The sequence below is a fragment of the Barbus barbus genome (genome assembly GCF_936440315.1).
Source record: "Barbus barbus genome assembly, chromosome: 47".
Lineage (NCBI taxonomy): Eukaryota > Metazoa > Chordata > Actinopteri > Cypriniformes > Cyprinidae > Barbus > Barbus barbus.
The window spans coordinates 19470889-19492474 of record NC_136725.1 but is presented as its reverse complement, the minus strand read 5'-3'; the positions used below and the strand labels follow the sequence as shown (position 1 = coordinate 19492474).

Below are 21586 nucleotides of genomic sequence, written 5' to 3'. Positions count from 1 at the left end.
GCTTTCAAACATTAAGCCATAGAGCTTTTATTTAGGCAGAAAACCACAGGAAAACCTCTCTTTTGAAATGTTTCCCTTTTGTTGTCAACAGATTTATAATCCGTTATAAATTATATTTTTATGAAATATGAAAACTTGAATTTCTTTGAACTTTGTTCCACTGAAATTCCTTAATTTTAAATCCATATTACAATTAATCCTTTGCAAAAGATCCGCCCCCTCTTGGTTACTGTTGCTATGTCCGACAAGCCATGCACTCTCTCGTTCTCACGCAGTGAAAAATACAATCGCAGAGCAAAGCAGAAACTGACAACGTGCCGACAGACAAGACAGAGCAGGTTACTTCTGGTATGAAACAAGGTCATTTTTTAAGAAATTCAAACAATAAATAGCCACGTACACACTGCAGCTAAATTCGGTTGTCAGTTCACCTTTTACTCCTTAATCATGTTCAGTACACACTAAATACAGGTAGTGACAACTGCATTGACAGAAATTCTACGCAGTGGGTATGGAACTGAACTGAACAACTAGTTGTTAATGACGTCTTTAATCGTGCATCAGAAATGTGTATTCGTCTGTATGTGAGATGCAAGAAAATAACGGGGCTAGCTCTGCGGTAAAGTGTCAGTGTTGCCAGATCTTCCTAGAAAAACTCAACAAACAAGGACAAGCACAAAAAACACTAAAACACCCAAATGCTTTGTTTTAAAACACCAAAAACAAATATCTCATATCGACAACAGACCACATTATTAACTGCCTAGCTTTATGAGCTAAAGCCAAACAACATGCCTAAAGCACTTCTAAATATGAGGACATGGCAACACTGCAAGACAGCGCTCTCTAAAGCAGGCTCCCGAGCAGAAACAAAACACAGCATGTCTATCAGCAGTAGTTCAGTTAAAACCGACAAGAGAAAAAAGTCTTTAGCCAAAAAAAATGGCAGATACCAAACAGCTAAATTCTTATTCACTCCTGCAAGACATGTTGCTATGTTTACAAATGCAGGAGTGACTGCTGTTCCGTACACACATGGAGCGATAATTTACGGGACTCACTCCCGTATTTAAATGCGGTTATCACTCCTGAAACTTGCAGTGTGTACGTGACAAATCACTGTAACTCCTCAGTTCAAGCTGCACATGATCTAGGGCTGCAAAGGGGTAGAACATTTCCAGAAACTTTACAAAAATCCCTGTAAGTTTCAAAAAAATCATGGACATTTTCTAACATTTCTGTAACGTTTCCGAAATTTCCTGGAAATTTTCCACCTTTTTGCAACCCTAATTCATGAACCGATCATCTCTTCCTCTTTACTACTCTCTTAAAAATAAAGAGTCTTAATTGCCATCAATGGTTCTATGAAGAACCTTGAACATCCATGGAACCTTTCAAATGCAGAAAAGGTTCTTTAGATTTTTTAAATGTTCTTTGAAATGGTTCATTTAGGAACTGTTCACTGAAAGGTTCTTTGGGGAACCAAAAATGGTTCTTCTATGGCATCACTTCAAAAACACCCTTTTTGAACCTTTATTTTTAAGAGTGTAGTTAAAGCATGAAATAAACCTGAATGAACAGCAGAAGGTATCTTGTTTTAACTGCGTAAAGATGTCAATGTATCATTTTTCAAGTTCAAGTCCACCGATGTTAATCTACTGTCCTGTCTGGTGTGTTTGTCAGACAAAAGCAGATTCGATGTTATGATTGGTCAGATCACCTGATTCCCTGCGAAGGGTCACCCTGTTTGCCACTTCAATTCAAACTGCTTTCAGTTCACTGTGATTAGGCCGGTGTTTGTCGCTCATACGGTGGTCATGACTTTGAGTGATCCGCTCCTGAACCTCAGGATCTTCTTCTTGAGCGCATGCGACGCCTTGATCTTCACAAAGGCTTTGGGCTGCGGCGGGTGTGACGGAGAGGGCGGAGCCAGCTGTGGGCGGAGCTGCTGTGGCCAGACCAATCCGCCGCTCTCGTCGGAGTCGCTGGAGAGCGAGCTGGAGCCGGGCGACTCGGCCTCGCTCAGACTGGACTCAGACTCTCGGAGCGCATAGCTGTCCGGTGGGAACTGATGATGATGATGATGATGAAGGTGCGGTTGGGCATAGACGCGAGGTTTGCGCGAGCGTCTGATTGGCTGATCGGGAGGTGTCTCGGCTTCGTCCTGACTCAGTTCTAGTGTGGAGCGCCAGCGGCGGTGACCGGAGACGCGGCGTGTTTTGGTTTGAGCGTCGCGCTCCATAGTGTTATATTTGCGCTCTCTTTGCCCAAGCAGGCTGTTCTCGGATTGAGCACGACATGCTTTTCGTCCAGGTTTCTTCTGCACAATCTTGTCCTCCGTGAAGCGGCACTTCTTTGCCGCGGCTCTGAGCTGTGAGTTGGTGGGTTTGGGAGCGGCGTGCGTTCGGTGCGCGGCGGTTTGAGCGCGGCATGGCTGTGCTGGGATGTATTGCGCGTTCACAAGCTCATCGGACGATGGCGAGCGAGCGTTCTGATAGGATTCAGCTTCGCTGCTGCTGGGATCCAGAGCGCTGCAACGTATCCCGGCAAGTCGGGGATAGCATGCATGTCTCTCCTCGGGGACATATGGCGGATCCTTGCGGCACAGGCTGCTCTGTCGGGCCACGGCTCGGGCCTCGGGCCCCAGGCTGGTGCGGGGTTTTGTTGGTCGGGCAGGAGGCGAGCGGCGCTGGATCAGGCCGAGGATGTACGTTTCAGCACGCTGCGTCTGTCTGTAGTCGTCTGCGCCGGGTTCTTCCTCCTCTGTGTCCTCACTGGGATGCCAGATCCACGGCTCATCTTCAGTGATGCCCTCTAGAGGCGGATAGGGTGCAGAGAAAGAGCGGGGAACCGCGGAGCGAGTGTTCAACTCACGGCCGATGAATACATCACCTACAGAGAGAGAGATGCTGACAGTTAGCATGAAAACAACATACACCAGCCTCAACCTAAAGGACCACAAATTAGTGCTTATAATGATCTTACAATAAGTCCAGTCCAGTCCAGTAGAGCAACTCATTTTATTTAGTCTATCCAAACCCAAACTTAACTAACACTTCCTTGTAGGGCAGCACGATAAATCAAAATCACGATTAGACAGAAGCTGCGACTGTCCTGCTCATCTTTCAGTGAAGCACGGTTCTGTGATCAGCAGTAAATCTCTAATCGACATAGCCTTTATCGCTGCTTAGAATACTATAAAATATGTTGCGTGCCTTATTCTGTGTAAGAAGCCACATCATCTCACAGAAGGATTTATTTCAAACACTCGGCTGACGTTCTGAAGTGAGTTTGGAGTAAAAACATGTTATTAAATGTGGTATTTTCACCTGCTTTCAGATAGAGCAGCATTTACTACACAGAGCCGTAGTTCACTGAGAAGCTACGCAAACAGCTGTCATTATCGCAAACGATTTCTTCAATTTTATAATCGTACAATTATATCGTGGGATCTTGCTTTCAAAGCTAGCTTGCTATTGCTAGCCATTCCGAAATCACCTACCCTACCTTTAACTGTTTCGAAACATTACGAAATTTCAATGGTTTGACATTGGGGGGGGGTCTCTGTAAGCCTGTGAATAATGCGAGTTCAGTGAGATCGCCCATCACTAGTATGAATGAAACAGACATTACATGTATTTATAGTACTCAATAATACCCACTCCATCCTATTTTGGGTAAAAAAAAAAAATAGGAAAAATAATACTTCTCTCAAAAGAAACTTGAATTAGATATATGATAATCCATGTTTTTCCTCAGTGTCCAGAAGTTTTTTTTTTTTTTTGATCATTTGTTTTGAAAAACACATTTTAAATTCGCAAATAATACTCTGACGTGCCAAGCCTTCAGAACCGGTATGCACTGAACCATGGGCTAACTGTATTGTTGCATTCCTAATACAGTATATATTTACACATATATATTATACATTATATTTACGACACAGCTTTTACACATGTGAGACTGCGCTTCAGTCTGTGTGTCTCTGTGTGTGTGTGTTTGTGTCTGTGTTGTGTGTGTTCGCTCGAACAGAGAGGGTCTTTCTTTCAACAGGAGTGTATTTTCACACTGAAGCTTTAAGGTCTCATGACTCTGTGTGTGTGTGTGTGTGTGTGTGACAGGAAGTCTCTGCTTTAACCATTTCACTGCCAAACACAACATTTTCTATACATCTTAAAAGGACAGTCTAGAGCTAAAGAGTGAAATTCAATAGTTGTCTCTCATCATCATCTCATCCTCATGAGGGTTAGGAGTTTCAGATTTCTGGCACTGAAGCCACATGGAGTGAACAGGATCTCTGTAAGTTTGTGTGTTGTGTGTGTGTGTGTAGGGAGGATATAGGTGGTCCGCTTACCAACAGACTTGGGTCTCTCAGAGAGCTGGACGGGGCGGATCTCACTGAGACCAGAAGAGTCGGACGGCCCGACAGGAGACAGACCCTCTGCCTGATCAGAGAAACCTGACAGAAAACACACACACACACGTTACACAGGGTTGCCAGGTCTGCATAATAAAACCAGCCCAACTGGTACTCAAATTTGAATGATATTCATGCACGCATCTTGTCAGTGAAGCACGGTTCTGTGATCAGATCGAACACATGACTACAACAATATATGGTTTATCGGAGTTCTTATTATAATTTTCCTTAAAGTATATAATAATGCAATGCCTTTATTACTGAATGAAACATGTTGCTTGCCTTATTCTGTGTAAGAAGCCACATCATCTCACAGAAGGATTTATTTCAAACACTCGACTGATGTTATGAAGTGAGTTTGGAGTAAAAACATGTTATTAAGCGTTCACGTGCTTTCAGAAAGAGCAGCATTTACTACACAGAGCAGCTACGCAAACAACTATATTAAATCGCAGGAGTTCAACGTGCTGTAAACGGAAAACAAATTCACTTGTTAAATATCTTCACAGAAAGATGCATGAAATATAAAGGCCGTAATGCAGACATTCAGTTTTAGAGGTCGACTCAAAGTCCAGATGATTCAGACTCTTCCTGACTTGGTGTAACAGCAGTAATAGATGATTATTAACAGTGAATGAAAACAGCAGCAGCTTTCCGTCTGTCAGCATCATCAAACATCAATATTAGACATACAGTAGCAGTTCTGCACAGCTTTCTGCTTTTCCATTGCTTTTCTATGTAAACGCATCTTGCTCTTTTGCAGCGTCTCACTCATTAAACGGCGTCAAAAACGCTCAGCACTGGAAGATTGATAAATGTGTTTAATTGTAACATTTGCTAATATTTTTATTCAAAACCACAATTCTTCAATGTAAAAAAAATTTAATTGTGGCAGAACATTCAAATTAATCAAAATCTGAGAAATCGTCCAGCCAAAAAGCACTGAATTTGAGATATAAGAGATGTACAGTCAGACGTTATTAAGGTAAAACAAACCCTAATGATCAGGACACAAAGAGACTTAACTTAAGACTTAAATGAAGGAAAGAACTACAATCTCATGAAGCATTGCCAATAAAAATAAAAACAATCGAGAAGTGTAAATGTAAAACTGTTTATTCTAAGATGTCTGCGGGTGATTTATTAACAATGCGCAAAATAAAGAACACAGACGCAACATGTCATTTACATATCGACCAACGCAATATACCAAGCGCAGCACAAAGTTGCATAGTCACAAATAAAGAATAAAGCAGCCACAGAAAATAACCAGAGGCCAAAAAATGAAGGTTTGCTAGAGGTTTTGAAAGAGCTGGTATTGCGTGACTCCTATTTCAGGGTTCAAAGTCCTCTTCTATTTCCTGAAGCAAATTAAAAATAACATGGCTGGGCAAATGATAGATTCAGATAATGCATTCTTCTGGCATTCCAAATAAACTACGTGTGGAAAAAAATCCTCTACCTTCTACCCTTCTCTCTCTTCTCTGCGCCTCCTCGCAATAAATTGCAGCCACTTCAAGCCAAAATAGTTTAAGACATGCTTTTTTTGGACGTCAAATAATGGTGCAAATGTCATCATTTGAATACTCTCCTCCCATAAATTTTGCGTTTGAAAGGGAAACTCCTAGAAATGCTCATTCAATAAGGTCAGGCACAAAAATAACTGTCCATGCCTTTTCAGCGCTAATTCTTCACTGTGCGTCTTTAGTAAAACCTGACAGTACAATTTTAACGCCAAAAGACAGTTTGCGCTGAAAATTCCATTTTATCATTTTGAAAATATTATGGGAACGTTACTTTTGAATGTTCTTGGAACATTCTGAAACAAATCGTAACAATTAAATAACATTATATGGACTCCTAAAACATTTCAGGAAAAAACATTCCATACATGAACGAAGCATAAATAATGGTTTACTGCTAAAGTCTTGAGAACATTACAGACCAGATCACTTTGAAACTTTATTACATCATTCGCAGTGCTTCATGGAAGTGTTCTTTTGCTGTGATATTCTGGTGGATATTTTCCAGAAATTCAAGAATTGAACAATTATTTAAAAATTAGTTGAAATAATGCTTCATCAAATGGCTTCAACAGAAGCAAATAACACTGATTGATAACCTCACAGCAGGTCCTCAAGTTATCATTAAAAATCAATTCCACATTCAAATAATTAGACCTGTTAAAACCATAGACTGTAAAAAAAAATGGACGTAGTGTCCGTGACGTCACTCGTAGGTTTCTGAAGAGCGTTTTTGAAGCCTAAAGTGGGCGGAGCCGACCGCCGCCATCTTGGCAACGCATCACCGCGCGTCACTCCCGGATGATCCAAAATGGGCAATGAGGCGGGACGTGGGCGGAACTGAGGTGCCTGGTTGCTGAAACCACGCCCGCCTACCTCGTCGACGTATTGGCGGTTGAACTTTTCCAGAGCTTTCCAACTTACTCAAGGTAAATTAACCTGAAACTACACAACAAAACTTAAAATAACTGAGGTAACGTGACGGCTAACAGACAGCAGATAGAGACAGCAACGTCAATCAACCTGTCACTCAAGTGGCCACGCCCTTAATTATGCAGAAGTTTAAGGCTTAATATAATTTAAATGGATGAGTTATAAAAAAATTCACCCCCCTCACAGTTGTCACGAAGGGCAAAATTAGCTATATAGACCAAAATAAATTTTTGTACCAGGCTGTAAACATGTTTTTTTCTACTGTAAAGTTGGGCATTTTAACATGGAGAGTCAATGTGATTGACTCCCTTTTGGAGCCAGCCTCCAGCGGCTAGTCGATGAATTGCAGTTTTAATCACTTCCGTGTTGGTTTCACTAGAGGGAGCGGGAGGTTGCCGCTTGGTTAAAACACAGAAGTTTATAAAACATACACTGCAAAAAAATTATTCTCTTACTTAGTATTGTCTTGTTTTCTAGTATAAATATCTAAACATTCTTGAATCAAGATGCATTTACTTGACAAGTTAAATGATTTAAGATATTAAGTCTTGTTTTCTAAAAAAAAATAAAATTATTTTTGCTAGTTTCTTTAAAACAAGCAAAAATATCTGCCAATGAGGCAAGAAAAATAACCTCATCAAATTCTAAAAAAAAGTTATTTTTCTTGTCCCATTGGCAGATATTTTTGCTTAAGGAAAAAACTAACAAATCAAGCAAGACAAAATATCTAAAGTCATTTCACTTGTGCAATAAAACCATTTTTTGTGAACATTTATTTATTTTATTTAAACGGCAAACTGTACATGAAAAGATACAAAAAAAAAAAACATGCATGAATACAAAAACAACAATGGTCTGCATGATTGTACGAGGAGAAAAGAGCAAACAACTGAAGCAGAAACAAGAGAATTATCAGTTAGGATCAGGGAGAATTACTTTTCATAAAGGGATGTACAGGCAATTATGTCAGCATTATCACCATTTCTAAAATGGAAATATTTAAATTTCTTCAAACGGTTATCAAAACACCTTTAGTTTTATTGTCAGTCGCATCAAAAGAGACCACCTTGTAATATTTATTATTGCATCTATCAACATCATCCATCCACAAATGATCTTTCCGGATCAAAGCGGTGTCAAACTTTTTTCGTTGCAGTAGTTGTAAAAAACTTGTATGTTTATGGGAGCCATTTAAACCATTAACATTACAACTTATTATATCAATTTCAGTCATTACTATCAAACAAATAAGTGAACTGAACAAATGAGAGAAAGTTATACCACTGCAAATGAATTAACTCAAGTCTGCCATTAAAAACCCATTAACAAAGAAAACCCACCCCATAAAACTTTTACAGACTGGGGTAAAAACCCTCCCCGGTCTTAATCAGTGACATTAACATGACAGCCAGTACCATTCTTTAGAACACCGCCATTAGCCCTATTATAAGAGAACAGAATAACTTTGAATTCACACGAGTGATAAAGTGGGGTTAAAAAAATAAATAAATAAAAAAGTATGTATAGTTTCCATAATGAGGAAACAAACATTAATAATTGTATCATGTACATTGAAAACTGTACACTAGTGATACCAAGTTTCCTAGCTTGCATGAAGAACTGCCCGTAGCGATCGTCACATGAAGATCTAGATCAGTAAATCAGAAGTAGAGTCACTCTGTATTAATCAAACGCTTATGCCACGTCCATCCCAGGAGAATGAGGAGCAGGAATGGAGCTCACGAACTGACGTGCTTCATCCGGTGAGTGCATTAGTTTGGTCTCGCCGTGTTTCATGACGATCTTCAGAGCAGCTGGATACTGAAGAAAGGTCTGCAGACCTGCTTCTTTCAATTCCTTCTGTATTGTACTGAAGGAGCCCCGCTTCTTTGCCGTCGTGGGAGAGAACTCGGAGAAGATGCTCAACATTGCACCATCACCCGCTTTCACAGAACCACGGCGTCTTGCTTCATTAAGGATCAAATTTACAGAAAAGTAACAGTTTGAAGAGAAACACTCGTGGTTTGGAGTGAGCCGTTGAAGGTCTGGAGTAAACTCGATGCGCGCGTTCGATCTCGATATCTTTGCCCACAAGTGATGGGATCCAAACTGGCAGAGACCGTTTCTGAAAGCCAATCGGGTCATCCTTCTCGGAGCCTTCAGGTAGTCCCAGCAGCCGGAGATTACGGTGTCTGCTGTGGTCTTGTAAATCAGTCACCTGCTGCTCGAGGGCATCCAGACGCACAATGTGTTCGCCGATCACTTTTTTCTGCTCTCTCTGTTCCCCGATTAAAAAGTCAACTTTAGAGCATATATTCTGGATTGTAATCATGTGAGAGGCGAATTCGGTTTGATGCTAATTCAGCCTTCAAAACGTCCTCAAATCGCTTTATAGTGACCGCCATGTTGTCTTCAAAGTCGGCTCGGCCTGCCGCGGCTGTTGGTTTTGTTTTCTTCTTAATTGGCGAGGATGATGATGAGAGATAAGAGTTTCCAACTGTGTGACATCTCCAGACCAACGACAAACAAAAAACTACCCCAAATATAAAAAAAGACGAACAACAGTAAAAGACAGTAATATATACAGAGCTCAGCTAATGTGCGACTTGGCTCATGAAAGCATCACGTGATCCCCCTACAGTAAAATCATCTTGAGTCAAGAATTTTTAGATATTTATACTAGAAAACAAGACAAAAATACTAAGTAAGAGAATAATTTTTTGCAGTGTATGGTGAGAAAAAAAGACTCCATATAGGGCCCTAAACATGTCATTTTTGTTCAACTTTTAATATTTTTTTTAGGGCCGGGACTTTATCGCGTTAATTTAGATTAATTAATTACACAAAAATAACGCGTTAATTTTTTTTAACGCATTTTAATCGCACTTATTTTTGCACCACGGAACGTTTCTCACTGGATGAGTTTCGGCGGACCGATTATACTGGAGCACCAACTAGCGTTCAGAATTCCAAGAACGCAAAGAACGGACTTGCGTTCTCGTGGAGACCGGTCTTGCCAAGCTTCCTTGGAAGAACGAACTCGGAAGGACGCGAGAACACAGAACGCACACTTATGAGAACTGAGATGTCCTGCTTAACTGACCGCATAGTCTCAGCATAAGAAACGGCCAATGAACAATAAATATTACAAAATGTCATAACTTATTAAAACATTTCATACTATTATAGATATTACTTTCATATAATTGTATTGTTTTATTTTACAGCGTTATATGTTTTACTGTTCAGATTCATTTTAATATGCCAATAAAAATGCAGACTTTCTCCGGGTCTTATAACTTTATTAAAATTAACCAAAACAAAACGATAAATGTTTACTTTCAACTTGAAGAGCCGTTAAGTATTTGTGAGAGCGACTTTAAAGCTTACAGGCTTCCGTACACCGGCCACCCACAGCGTTTTCTGGGATTTCTAACGGCTCGATTCTCTCAAGTCTGCACTCGATGCATCCTCAGTTTCAAGAACATATCCGGGCACTTTCATGCATCCTCTGTACTTGCGTTGTCATTCTATATATATCTATGCTTGCGTTCTTGAGAATTGGAACTGAACTTCGACGGTTAATGATGACGTAGAACGAGAATACAAGGACGCAAGATCGCTGAAGAACGCATACCTCATTTCATAAATGAGCTTAGAATTATTGCTTCTTCTCTACATACACTTGAAAGTAATAAAGCTATTACATTAGCTAATTTTTTCAACCAATTTAGTGACTCATAATATATTGTAACCCCTTCTGTATTTTCTTTTTATTTATTTGTTTTATTTATTTATTTAGTTTATTTCTAAATCATATTTAATTATTGATGTTAATGATGTACAATGTATATAACTTAGTTGTGTCTGCCTTGTATCTGAAATTGTGATTTTTTTCTATGTCTTAAGTTTGTTCAGTTAAAGCCTATTTTGCTTGTACATTTTTTGATTTTCATAATAAAAAAAAAAATAAAAAAAACCCAGAGAAAAATTCAGCAAGAAACCAAAAAAAAAAAAAAAAAAATAGCTGAAGAACGCATATTGAGAAACAGCCAAAAACAAACTGCAGTGAACATGGACGGGATGGGAAATGTAAAAATCCATATATAAAAAAAAAAAAAAAAAAAAAAAAAAAAAAAAAAAAAAAAAAAAAAAAAAAAAAAAAAAAAACTTACTTCTCACTGTTCTCAGGTCAAATATTTATATGCGATTAAAATGCGATTAATTTCGATTAATTAATTACAAAGCCTCTAATTAATTAGATTAATTTTTTTAATCGAGTCCCGGCCCTAATTTTTTTTAATTTTAAATCATGAAAATTTTACAATCAACAAGACATGATTAAACAAAAAAAAAATATTGGAATTTAGGAAAAAAAATAATTTTCATATGGCCCTAGTAACATGATCATGTGAACAGTATCCGTACCTGAAGCAGCTGGAATGTCTCCAGCGTCAGTAGGGGGCTCCACTGAGCCGCTGTCTGTGTCCACCTTTAGCTCTCCCACCTGATGCTGCAAGAGGTTCATCAGACCCCACAAGCCGTCCTGAAAACATCAACACGATCACATCAGGACGCTTAACGCCGCTCCATCAGCTGATCTCTATAAATACTCCACAATCATCATGTGTGTGTCCTAATTACTGCATTATCTCAAGGCATTCTGGCTCGCCTGCGCCTGTGTCTAATGTGAGCACGGTGAGAGTGTGAAGCGGTCTCGGTGTAGGTTTATAAAAATCAGATGAGCTGAGAATGCAGAACGGCCTTCTGGGAACAAGAGAATGTCCTGTGTGTAATTCACTGTGACCATCCACATCTTAGAATGAACTCGAATGCTCTGCTTGGACCAAGATGAGCTAAATGTAGGGCCCCAAGATTATGGCAACGCAGAAAACATGAAATCTAGTGAAAAAAAACCCTATAAATGTGTAACATTTTGTATGATAAATCAAAAGCACTCACTACATGAGCACATCATCTTCATCTGAGAGTCACTTCATCAGCATTTCACCATTTACTTTAAGAAACACTATCAGCAGATACACAGAAACACAAAGAACTGCACTACAACCCGCCAAAATAAAAGTTTGGTTCAGCTTGGAGAAATTATGACAGAATAATACAGTTTATTTATAAATAATTTCAATAGGAACATTACTAACTTTTTCATCTATTTTTATTTTTAACAGTAAGCTTCTGTTGTGCAGCATTTTGTTTTACAAAATATGTCAATGTTAACATTTAATTTTTTTACATATTAAAATATTAATTAAACATTTGATTACCAATGTGTTTGATAATAAATTTGTATTAAATCATAAATTACAGAATCCAGAAAATTAAAACAAAGTTTTATGAATTCAATTCATTATACAGCCACTTAAAATTTCATACACATTGTAATTTTAAATAATGAAACTAAAACATGGATTTTGGGGAAAATCTAAAACAATTAGGGGGAAAATGTATTTCATAGGGCCCAACACTGAAAACAGAAAATTAGTAGGATTTAGTTTAAAACAATTTTCACTCAGAAATTGCTAGTAAATTTCACAAATAATTAAAAATAATTATTGAGTAGAAAGACTTTGAAAATTCTTTGATTATTGAAATTATTGGAAAATGTACTCCAATAATCTGTGTTTTAAACTTTATTTATTCTAACTTTTAAAAAAAACACAGGATATAAAAAAAAATCACAGTATTTGGTCAAATCTGAAACACACACTCATAGCGTAACAGGTTAACTCGTAACTAAAGCACAACAGTAACCAGACAACCACTGCTGGATAAACATGACCAAACCAACCCGTCCTGAACATGTTATCTAGTCACACATGATGTGACAGCCTGATTAATGAGAACAACATTAGCAGATCAAATCAGTACAGAAGTGAGGTTTGTGGGACGACAGCTGACGAGTGTGTGTGTGTGTTTTAATTCTCCTAACTGCTGGAGAGACGTCATCCCTCAAATGTTCTTACTGAGGTGCACGTATAAATGCCGTGTGTCTGTTTGGGGGAGGGGTGTGTGTGTGTGTGTGTGTGTGTGCGCTAATGGATCCTAAATAAGATCATGCACGAAGGCTGTTAGCTTAACCTGATGAAGTGCACACTAACTGTCATGGGAACGGCTCTAACGAGATTCAATCAATCTGACAAAAGCATTTCACTATCAATGTTACGTCCCTCATCAATCAGTTGTGGTACATCTAGGGATATTATTAAACATAACATACAAGATTTATGTGTGCGCGTATCAATGTGGGAAAGGAACTGCACAAGAAGAGAATACGGCAACAAAATCAATAATTTAGTCACTATTTATTTTCTTTTAAAGTGCGAGAGAGAGTGAAGTAAAGTAAATATTTACAATATGTACAAGCAATGAATGAGCTAATCAACGAACAATTTGGAGGAGAGGAAGGAGCGAGAGAAAGATGATTAAATCAAGGAACTCACATGTGGCTCCTCCAGTTTGGGGGGTAAAGCATTACAAGTAACGAGAGTTACGTAATCAATAATCAGTACTTTTTCCATGCGATCAAGAATGGCAGAACAGTTGAAAGTTTGTTTGAGCTTTTTGAATCTACATTTCCCTCGGCCTGAGGCTCATTCATTTCACTTTTGATGCAAAAGGGCTTTCATATTTGCCAAAAATATATAACTTATATTGTTAACAAACAAGCCCAGCCCAGATGAGAAAAAAGTAACTCAAAAGTAATGCAAAAGTAACGCAATGGTTTTTTTTTTTTTTTATAAAAAGTAACCAAGTAACGTAATTAGTTACTCTTTTATGGAGTAACACAATATTGTAATGCATTACTTTTAGAAGTAGGCTAACTTTCCCCAGCATTGGTCTGCTTTAGAGTTTCTGAAGAGATCTCAACGTCTCAAATAGTTCTTTTGTTTTCCATTTGCCTGCAAACTAAAGTCAGTATGAACTCAGAATTTTCAAATGATCTGATGTTCTCTCTCTATTCATTTTAAATATAAAAAGGTCCCATTAGTTAACAAGTTAGTTAATGCATTAACATTAACTATCAATGAGCAATACATTTGTAGTAGTATTTATTAATCTTCATTAACATTAGTTAATGAAAGTACAACTGTTCACTGCAAGTTAATGTTTGCTTGAAATAATATTAACAGACAACTTTACATATGAATAATGTATTAGTAAATGATTAAATTATCAGATTAATAAATGCTTTAAAAATATTTGTATCACTAAACTAAAGTTAACAAATGAAACATTGTTAACACACGATTTGCTTTATTACGGGTCCTTAATGATACTTTGTTGGCAACTGACTCTGGTGACTCTTTTATCCTAATTCTGTTAGACTTAACCTCGGCTTTTGATACAGTTGATCATAAAACTCCTTTATGTCGACTAGAATATTTTGTGGGAATCCAGGGAACTGTTCTTAGCTGGTTCAAATCATATTTAACAAAATGAAGTTTCTCTGTCAGATTGGGTAATTTTTCTAAACTTTCCTGTGGGGTGCTGCAGGGCTCTATTCTCGCACCCATTCTTTTTTCGTTGTATTTACTTCCTTTGGGCTCTATTTTCAGAAAGCATGGTGTATCATTTCACTGCTATGCAGATGATACCCAAATTTATCTACCTCTGAAACTAAATAAACATGCTGCTCTGGAATCTCTTTTTGCATGCCTGGATGAAGTGAAAACGTGGTTCTCTCAATGTTTTATTTCTGAATGAATCAAAAACCGAGATTATAGTCTTTGGTCCTAGTGAAAATTCAGGGAGCAGAAGGACTATCGATCTGGACTACCTTGCTCCTTTTACTTCCTCCTATATTAAGAACCTAGGTGTTTTCAGGGGTCAGAGTCTTAAATTTGATAAATAAATGCAGTTATTAGTTCCTGTTTTTTTCAGCTACGCCTTCTCCAAAATTAAATATTTTCTCTCTGTGAAAACTTTAGAGATTCATTACAACTCGCTTGGATTACTGCGAGTTAACTCTCTCTATCTTGGCATTTCTAAATCTTCCATCGCTCATCTCCAATTAGTACAAAAATGCTGCTGCTAAATTCCTCAAAAGGTAAATTTGACCACATTAATCCAATCTGAAATTGTTACATAGGTTACCTGTGCATCTTAGAATGGAGTTCAAAATTCTTCTTTGTTTTTAAATCTATAAATAATCTGGCACCGAGCCATCTATCTGATAAACTTTATCCATACAATCCTACTCGAAATCTGAGGTCTGGTGATCAAAGACTTCTCTCTGTCCCCAGATCACGGTTAAAGCATAGAGGGGATAGAGCCTTTGCGGTTGCTGGCCCTAGCTGTGGAACAGCCTTCCAGCCCATATCAGATCGGCACAGTCTTTAACGGTTTTTAAATAATCTCTTAAAACCCCATTTCTTTTCTTTGGCTTTTAATTCACTGTGAGGTTATGGTATGAAACTGTGGGTTGTCCGGTGTTCCATGTATTTGTTTGTTCAGTACTTTAGTCAGCCGTGCTTGCTGTTTTTAAATGTGCTATAGAAATAAAACAAACTTGAAACTTGTTAAGCATTACCAATTTAATCTACACTCGCACTGGATGGCAATTAGTGACTCATTTTAGTCTGTTTTTATTGATATAATAAGGGAAAAATCAGTAACAAAGCTAAAAAGCCAATGAAATATAACGGACAACTCATAAATCCAAACTTTATAGTAAATAACTAACCAATAAATTATTAAATAATTACAAACAAAGTCATTTCAGACCAAAACATTTAGTTCGGAAGACAATATGAGTGAGATATGAAATGACTCCTAATGAATAACCAGAACTCAGAAAGCGAGTGAACAGCTGTTTTCACTTTGCATTCTGGGAGTTTCTCGGGAGTGAATGAATCAGTGCGCTGGAATGATTCTGTCAGTGACTCCCTCAGCAATGCACTTACTGCGGATTGAGACAAGAAGCAAAAAATCAATGGTTTCGGTACTTGTGCGCTGTTTTCTGTACACACAGAGATGCGTTTTATACAACAGAGAAAGAAATCAGATGCGTCTCGTTATATTAGATCTGTCTTAAAGGGACAGCAGCCTATGCTGTTCGTCATTAATGTTATCAAACAACAAAACACAGCTTTAATAAAGAAGATTAATATTTAATTTATACAGTGAACACTATGCAGTGTTATTTTACACTTATTACATTATGTGCTTGAAATGTTATTTTATTTGTAACTTTATCTCTGCTTGAAATTTGTTTGCTCTTTTAGTTTTTTTAGAACAAGACTGTTCACTTGTCTTTAATCATGTTTGAAATTTCTTAATTAGGCTAGTAGTTTTTGCTGTGGATTTCAAGAAGTACTTAAAGTGTGCTTTAAGGAATAAATTAATAAATATTTTTTAAATGATCTGATCCGTGACTCAAAAATAACTATTTTTGAACTATTTTTGCATCAGAAAGGTTCTATAGATGTTAGAAGTTCTTCACAGAACCATCAACGCCAGTAGAGAACCTTTATATTTAAGAGGTTCCTTCTTAATAGAACCATTTCATCTTAGTCTGAAGAACATTTTAATCTTCTATGGAACCTTTGCATGGAACACAGGTACCTTTATTTTTAAGAGTGTTGAACCTGTCCATTCCACAAAAGGTTTTTTTTAATAATATAATAATTTTCTTTTAAGAATTGATCACTGAAAGGTTCTTTGAGGAACACAGAACTCTATGGCATCACTGCGAAAACACCCTTTATTTTTAAGATTGCACGCTGAGCAGGTGGAAAGCCTCTTAAACACTCAGGATTCAGCAGAATAAAACATGGTTCGCAGTCAGAGAAGCAGCTCAGCTCCACTGCAATTTAACCTTTTCTTCTCATCAATTATTCACTGGTTTGAATGCTGCAATTATTATTATTTCACTGAAGCTACAGGAGGAGAAAGACGAGGCTGTTAATTACAGCGGAGCTGGCCAATCAGAGCAGCCGCTGAGAGACCACCAGCACTACACACACACACACACACTTGTGTTTACACAAGGCAAACAGCCGTCACACACACGGATGAAACGAGGGCAGTGTGTGAAGTGTTTCCGGCTGTTGTTTTGTGTCAGATTGCTGTCAGCACTGACGCCAGGAATAAACGTGTGTGTGTGCGTGTGTGTGTGAGAGAGAGAGACCCTCCTTTAGAACAGATGAGGCTTGTTCATGTCCAGACCCTCATCGAACACCATCAAGCCAATCTGGTCTCAAACTAAAGCCCAACACCTCCATCCTTCAGCAAAACACGGGAAGAGAACGGCAGCACAAGGCCAATATGATGTACAGTACAATAATGCAGCATGTTTAGGTCATTTCAGTTCATTTCACTGGTCCAGAACTGCTGTAAACTGCTTTAGAGGCTCTTTCTGGTTTCCATACTGAATGCAGAGACTCTCACTGACATGCTGTTGGAGTCTGATCTATGAATGATGACGGTTTATTATTAATGTCCTGTTTGTTTTGATGGAGGATGAAACACACAAACCTCTTTTCTGACAGCTGACGTCCTGTGAGATTTAATAAAACACTTTCTCTTGTGTCATAAATCTCTAAAACTTTTTAACTTCCAAACCACATCTTCTGTGGGCCAATAAATGACTGATGTTTCTCTGAGGAAATATGAACGTTTTCTTGCATTCTGCTCATGATGTACTACAAACTTTAACAAATGTTTCTCAGAGGAATATGAAAGTTACACTGTAAAAATGATTTTTTTTCAAAGATTATTTGTGTGTATGTTTTACAAGAAAATACAATTTCTACTTTAACATTTAATTCAAGTTACTTGCATTTATCTGTAATTATTTGCATATTTGTAATTATATATGAAAATTGTTTCTATGTTCTGCTTATGATCTACTACAAACTTTAATTTTACAAATTTTAATTAACATGTTTCTCTGAGGAAAAGGAACGTTACACTGTAAAAAATTATTTTCCAAAGCTGCAAACAAAGATTATTGGATTGTTTTACTAAAAATACTATTTCAGTCATTCTACTTCAAAATTTTACTTTTAATTCAGTGTTACTTGAGTTCTTGTAACTTACTTTAACATTGACTTCCAATTTCTGAGTGAAAACTGTTTCTGCTCCAATTTTGTCAATGTATTCTTATATTTTGTTCATGATGCAAACAAACATGTTTCTCAGAAGAACATGAAAGTCACTGTAAAAAATATATTTTTTGAAGTTGCATATAAAACGAAGATTATTTCAGTATGTTTTACAAGAAAATACCGTTTCCACTTCCAAATTACATGTTTAAATCCATGTTTTTTTTTTTTATTATTATTATTATTATTATAGTAATTTATTGAGAAATTTTCCACCAATTTCTTAGTGAATATTGTTTCTACACCAAATGTTTCAATTAATTAAACATATTCACTAATTTGAAGAGCCTTTAAAGTTTTCATGATATAACCAGTATATATATATATATATATATATATATATATATATATATATGTATATATATATATATATATATATATATATGTATATATATATATATATATATATATATATATATATATATATATATATATATATATATATATATATATATATATATATATATATATATATATATATATATATATATATATATATATATATATATATATATATATATATATCTCCAGTGTTGGGGAGTAACTAGTTACATGGAAATAAATGACAATTTCATTCCAAAATAAATGTAACTGCAATCAGTTACTGAGGGAAAATGTGCAATTAAATTACAGTTACTTATTTTTTACTATCTTAATACTTTCACACACACCCACATACATATTTAATTGATTTCTTTAATACGCTGCATTGATTGCTCTGAAATATGAGACACCAGTGTTTCAGGAGCTACACAGAATTTATTTGACAGTTTTACTTCTTATTTGGGTTTATGTACATGCTTTATTTTTTTCCAAGCCATTGTTAGATGCCAGTGTTTCCTGTCATAACTGTGCAAAGATTTGATTTCAAAAACAGTACCATAGCTATTAAACTATATCTGGTTATGAATTTAAATCTGTATTTAACCGCAGAATGATTTTGAAGTAAAAAGAGGCGCTAAAGTCTGATTTTGTGGTGGCTGTGCTTTAAAATGAATTGAAGTGAAAGTCTGGCAGAAATCAGTGTTGAGTTCTACTTTAGAAAACAAGACTTAAGCATCTTAAATCATTTTACTTGTCAAGTAAATGCATGTTACATGTAACAGAATTGCGTAATTTAAATAGAACTTGTAATCTGTAACTTGTTACATTTCCAAAGTAACACTTTATCAAGTCTTACCGGCGGGTTCGGGTGGTCGCTCGGCCGCTCGGCTTTCTTCGGCTCGGGTTCGGGATCGGGTTCGGGAGAGTGCAGCGCGAGCGCCCCGGCGATCAGCGCCTCGTGCCTCCGTTTGAGCAGCTCGAGCTCACAGATTCCCGCAAGACTGAGCTCGAGCCGCCGCTTCTGTCTCCCGCGCTCCGCCGAGAACAAACGGAACATTATTACCTACTCCTTCACCGCAGACTCATCTACAGAGCGGGGAAACCGCGCACTTCGCGTTAAACCACACCGACAGGTGTTTGTAGTAAAGTTACCGGGGTGTCCATGATAAAATCCCGTCGGCTCGAGAGAGTTAACGGCTCCGGTTCTCGCAAACTGCGGCTGGACTCCGGTTCCCCGGCTGTCAAGAGCTCATTAGCATATCCCGCTTTTTATTGGCTACGGAGTTTCGCTGCTAATTAACATTTGTATTATCCCCGCCCCCTTGAGACGCAGATGACGTGAAAATGCAAAGATCAAAAAACTGTTTATTTATTGCTACATAATTATTTGACGTTTTCTTTTCATTAATAAACTGAATGGTATGAACATATTAAAAATGGAAAGTTTAAGGTAAAAAAAGAATTGCATTATAAGTGACCCTGGAGCACAAAACCAGTCATAAGCGTCCATTTACATCATCATCATCTGAATAAATCATCTTTCCATAGAGGTATGGTTTGTTAGGATCGGACAATATTTGGCTGAGATACAACTATTTGAAAATCTGGAATCTGAGGGAGCAAAAAAATCTAAATATTGAGAAAATCTCCTTTAAAGTTGTTCAAATGAAGTTCTTAGCAATGCATATTACTAATCAAAAATGAAGTTTTGATATATTTACAGTAGGAAATTTACTAAATATCTTCATGGAACATGATCTATTCTTAATATCCTAATGATTTTTGTCATAAAAGTAAAAAGTATAATTTTGACCCATGCAATGTATTGTTGGCTATTGCTTCAGATATACCTGTGTTACTGGTTTTGTGCTGCAGGGTCACAGGTGTTTAATTATTGTAATATAAGTTGAGTGTTGAGGGATTGATGGTGTCAGAGCGCCACCTGCTGCTGATTATCTGAACTTCTGTCAGAACTTTCATCAGCTTCATTAATTAGATCTCAGCTGGCTATAGCATGAGCTCAAAGTAAATTACGCTTAATTTAGGCTACAGTTTATAAAAATAAAATATGTTCAAGAAAAAAAAATAGTGCAAACTGTTCAGAATAATTTACTGTTAGTTTAAAACATCCAATAAGCTTTTTGTCGTATAAGAGCATTCATTTATTTAAAGAGTTCAGAATTTTAGATTGTAAACTGATATCTCTGTGCCTCATATTGTATTTATTATTTATAGATATTTAACGACTGAGGTTCACTGCTAGGATGCTAATTACTCTTAGATTACTCAGATTTTTCAGCCAAGTGGATTTTGAATGCAGCTTCCAAAAGACAAAAAAACAGCTGATTAATATTTTAGGATTAAATTGCATCGTATCATCAGCTGCTAAATTCCGGTGTTTTCTTCACTCGATCGCTGACTGAACACCTTTTTTTCTGGCGAATGTTCTTGTAAGAAACAGCTAAGTCTGTAAGTAAGATATTAATTTCACAGTAAACAGCTTCAGTGATTTTAATGGGAGTTTTTGAGAGTGCTTGAACTCTAGAGACTGTCAGTAAAATGTAAATGGTACATTAACCCTAACTCTAATGCCAATATTTTATATAGAAATAAGTCTTTATTTTTTCATAATTGGTTTAGTTATTAGTGAATCGGTTATTTAATAATGAAGGGAATTTATTTACATTTGCAAACTTTGTCTCAAGACACAAAATAGCTCTTACATTAAAAGAACTGAAGGCTGCAGGTGTACCTGACAATTCACTTAACTTCATTTATTAAATTATTATTTACTTGATCATTTTAAGGTTTCCTCAATTTTTTTAAGTTAAGTCAACTTATCCCTTTTTGGAGTGTATATGCTCCTCCTTTAACATTTTCACATAATATAAAAAATAAATAAATGAATGGTGCTGACCTGCAAAGTATATTTTCTGTATTTAAATTGCATTGTAATATCCTGTGGAATTGTTAATATAACGTATATCTGTCTGTAAACTGATGCTTTTTTCTTCCTCCCTTGTTCCTTCTTGTTGAGGCATGTGTAATATTTTTGTTATATAATGGGATATGGCACTGTACATGCTACTTGTTGACAATAAAGAATACAAAAAAGAAAGCAGCTAAACACGACGAGACAATTCAGCAATATTTGCCAACCATTTATGATAAAAAAAAAAAAAGTTAAACGCAAGACATTAATTTTCAGGAATGCAAACTACTACTGGCCTTTTCAGATTTCTCAGATTTTAATGCCATTT

General features: G+C 36.8%; 1 protein-coding gene across 1 annotated transcript; it reads right to left on the bottom strand.

Moving 5' to 3' along the window:
• Positions 1-19569, bottom strand: LOC306865694 (dapper homolog 3-like). Its single transcript, XM_079410444.1, has 4 exons — positions 19183-19569; positions 11305-11422; positions 4355-4459; positions 1-2892 (listed from the first exon to the last, which is right to left on the bottom strand). Exons 1-4 carry the CDS (start codon positions 19381-19383, stop codon positions 1805-1807), a joined length of 1512 nt encoding a protein of 503 aa, XP_079266570.1. The 5' UTR covers positions 19384-19569; the 3' UTR covers positions 1-1804.
• Positions 19570-21586: the final 2017 nt, after the last annotated feature.

Bases quoted from the DNA above. Each gene is read 5' to 3' on its own strand.
- LOC306865694 (XM_079410444.1), bottom strand. From the start codon at position 19,383: ATGTTCCGTTTGTTCTCGGCGGAGCGCGGGAGACAGAAGCGGCGGCTC. The intron at 11,423-19,182 runs GTAAGACTTGAT...TGATGTTTTCAG, and splicing joins GCGACCACCCGAACCCGCCG to GACGGCTTGTGGGGTCTGAT. The intron at 4,460-11,304 runs GTACGGATACTG...GTTTTCTGTCAG, and splicing joins AGACATTCCAGCTGCTTCAG to GTTTCTCTGATCAGGCAGAG.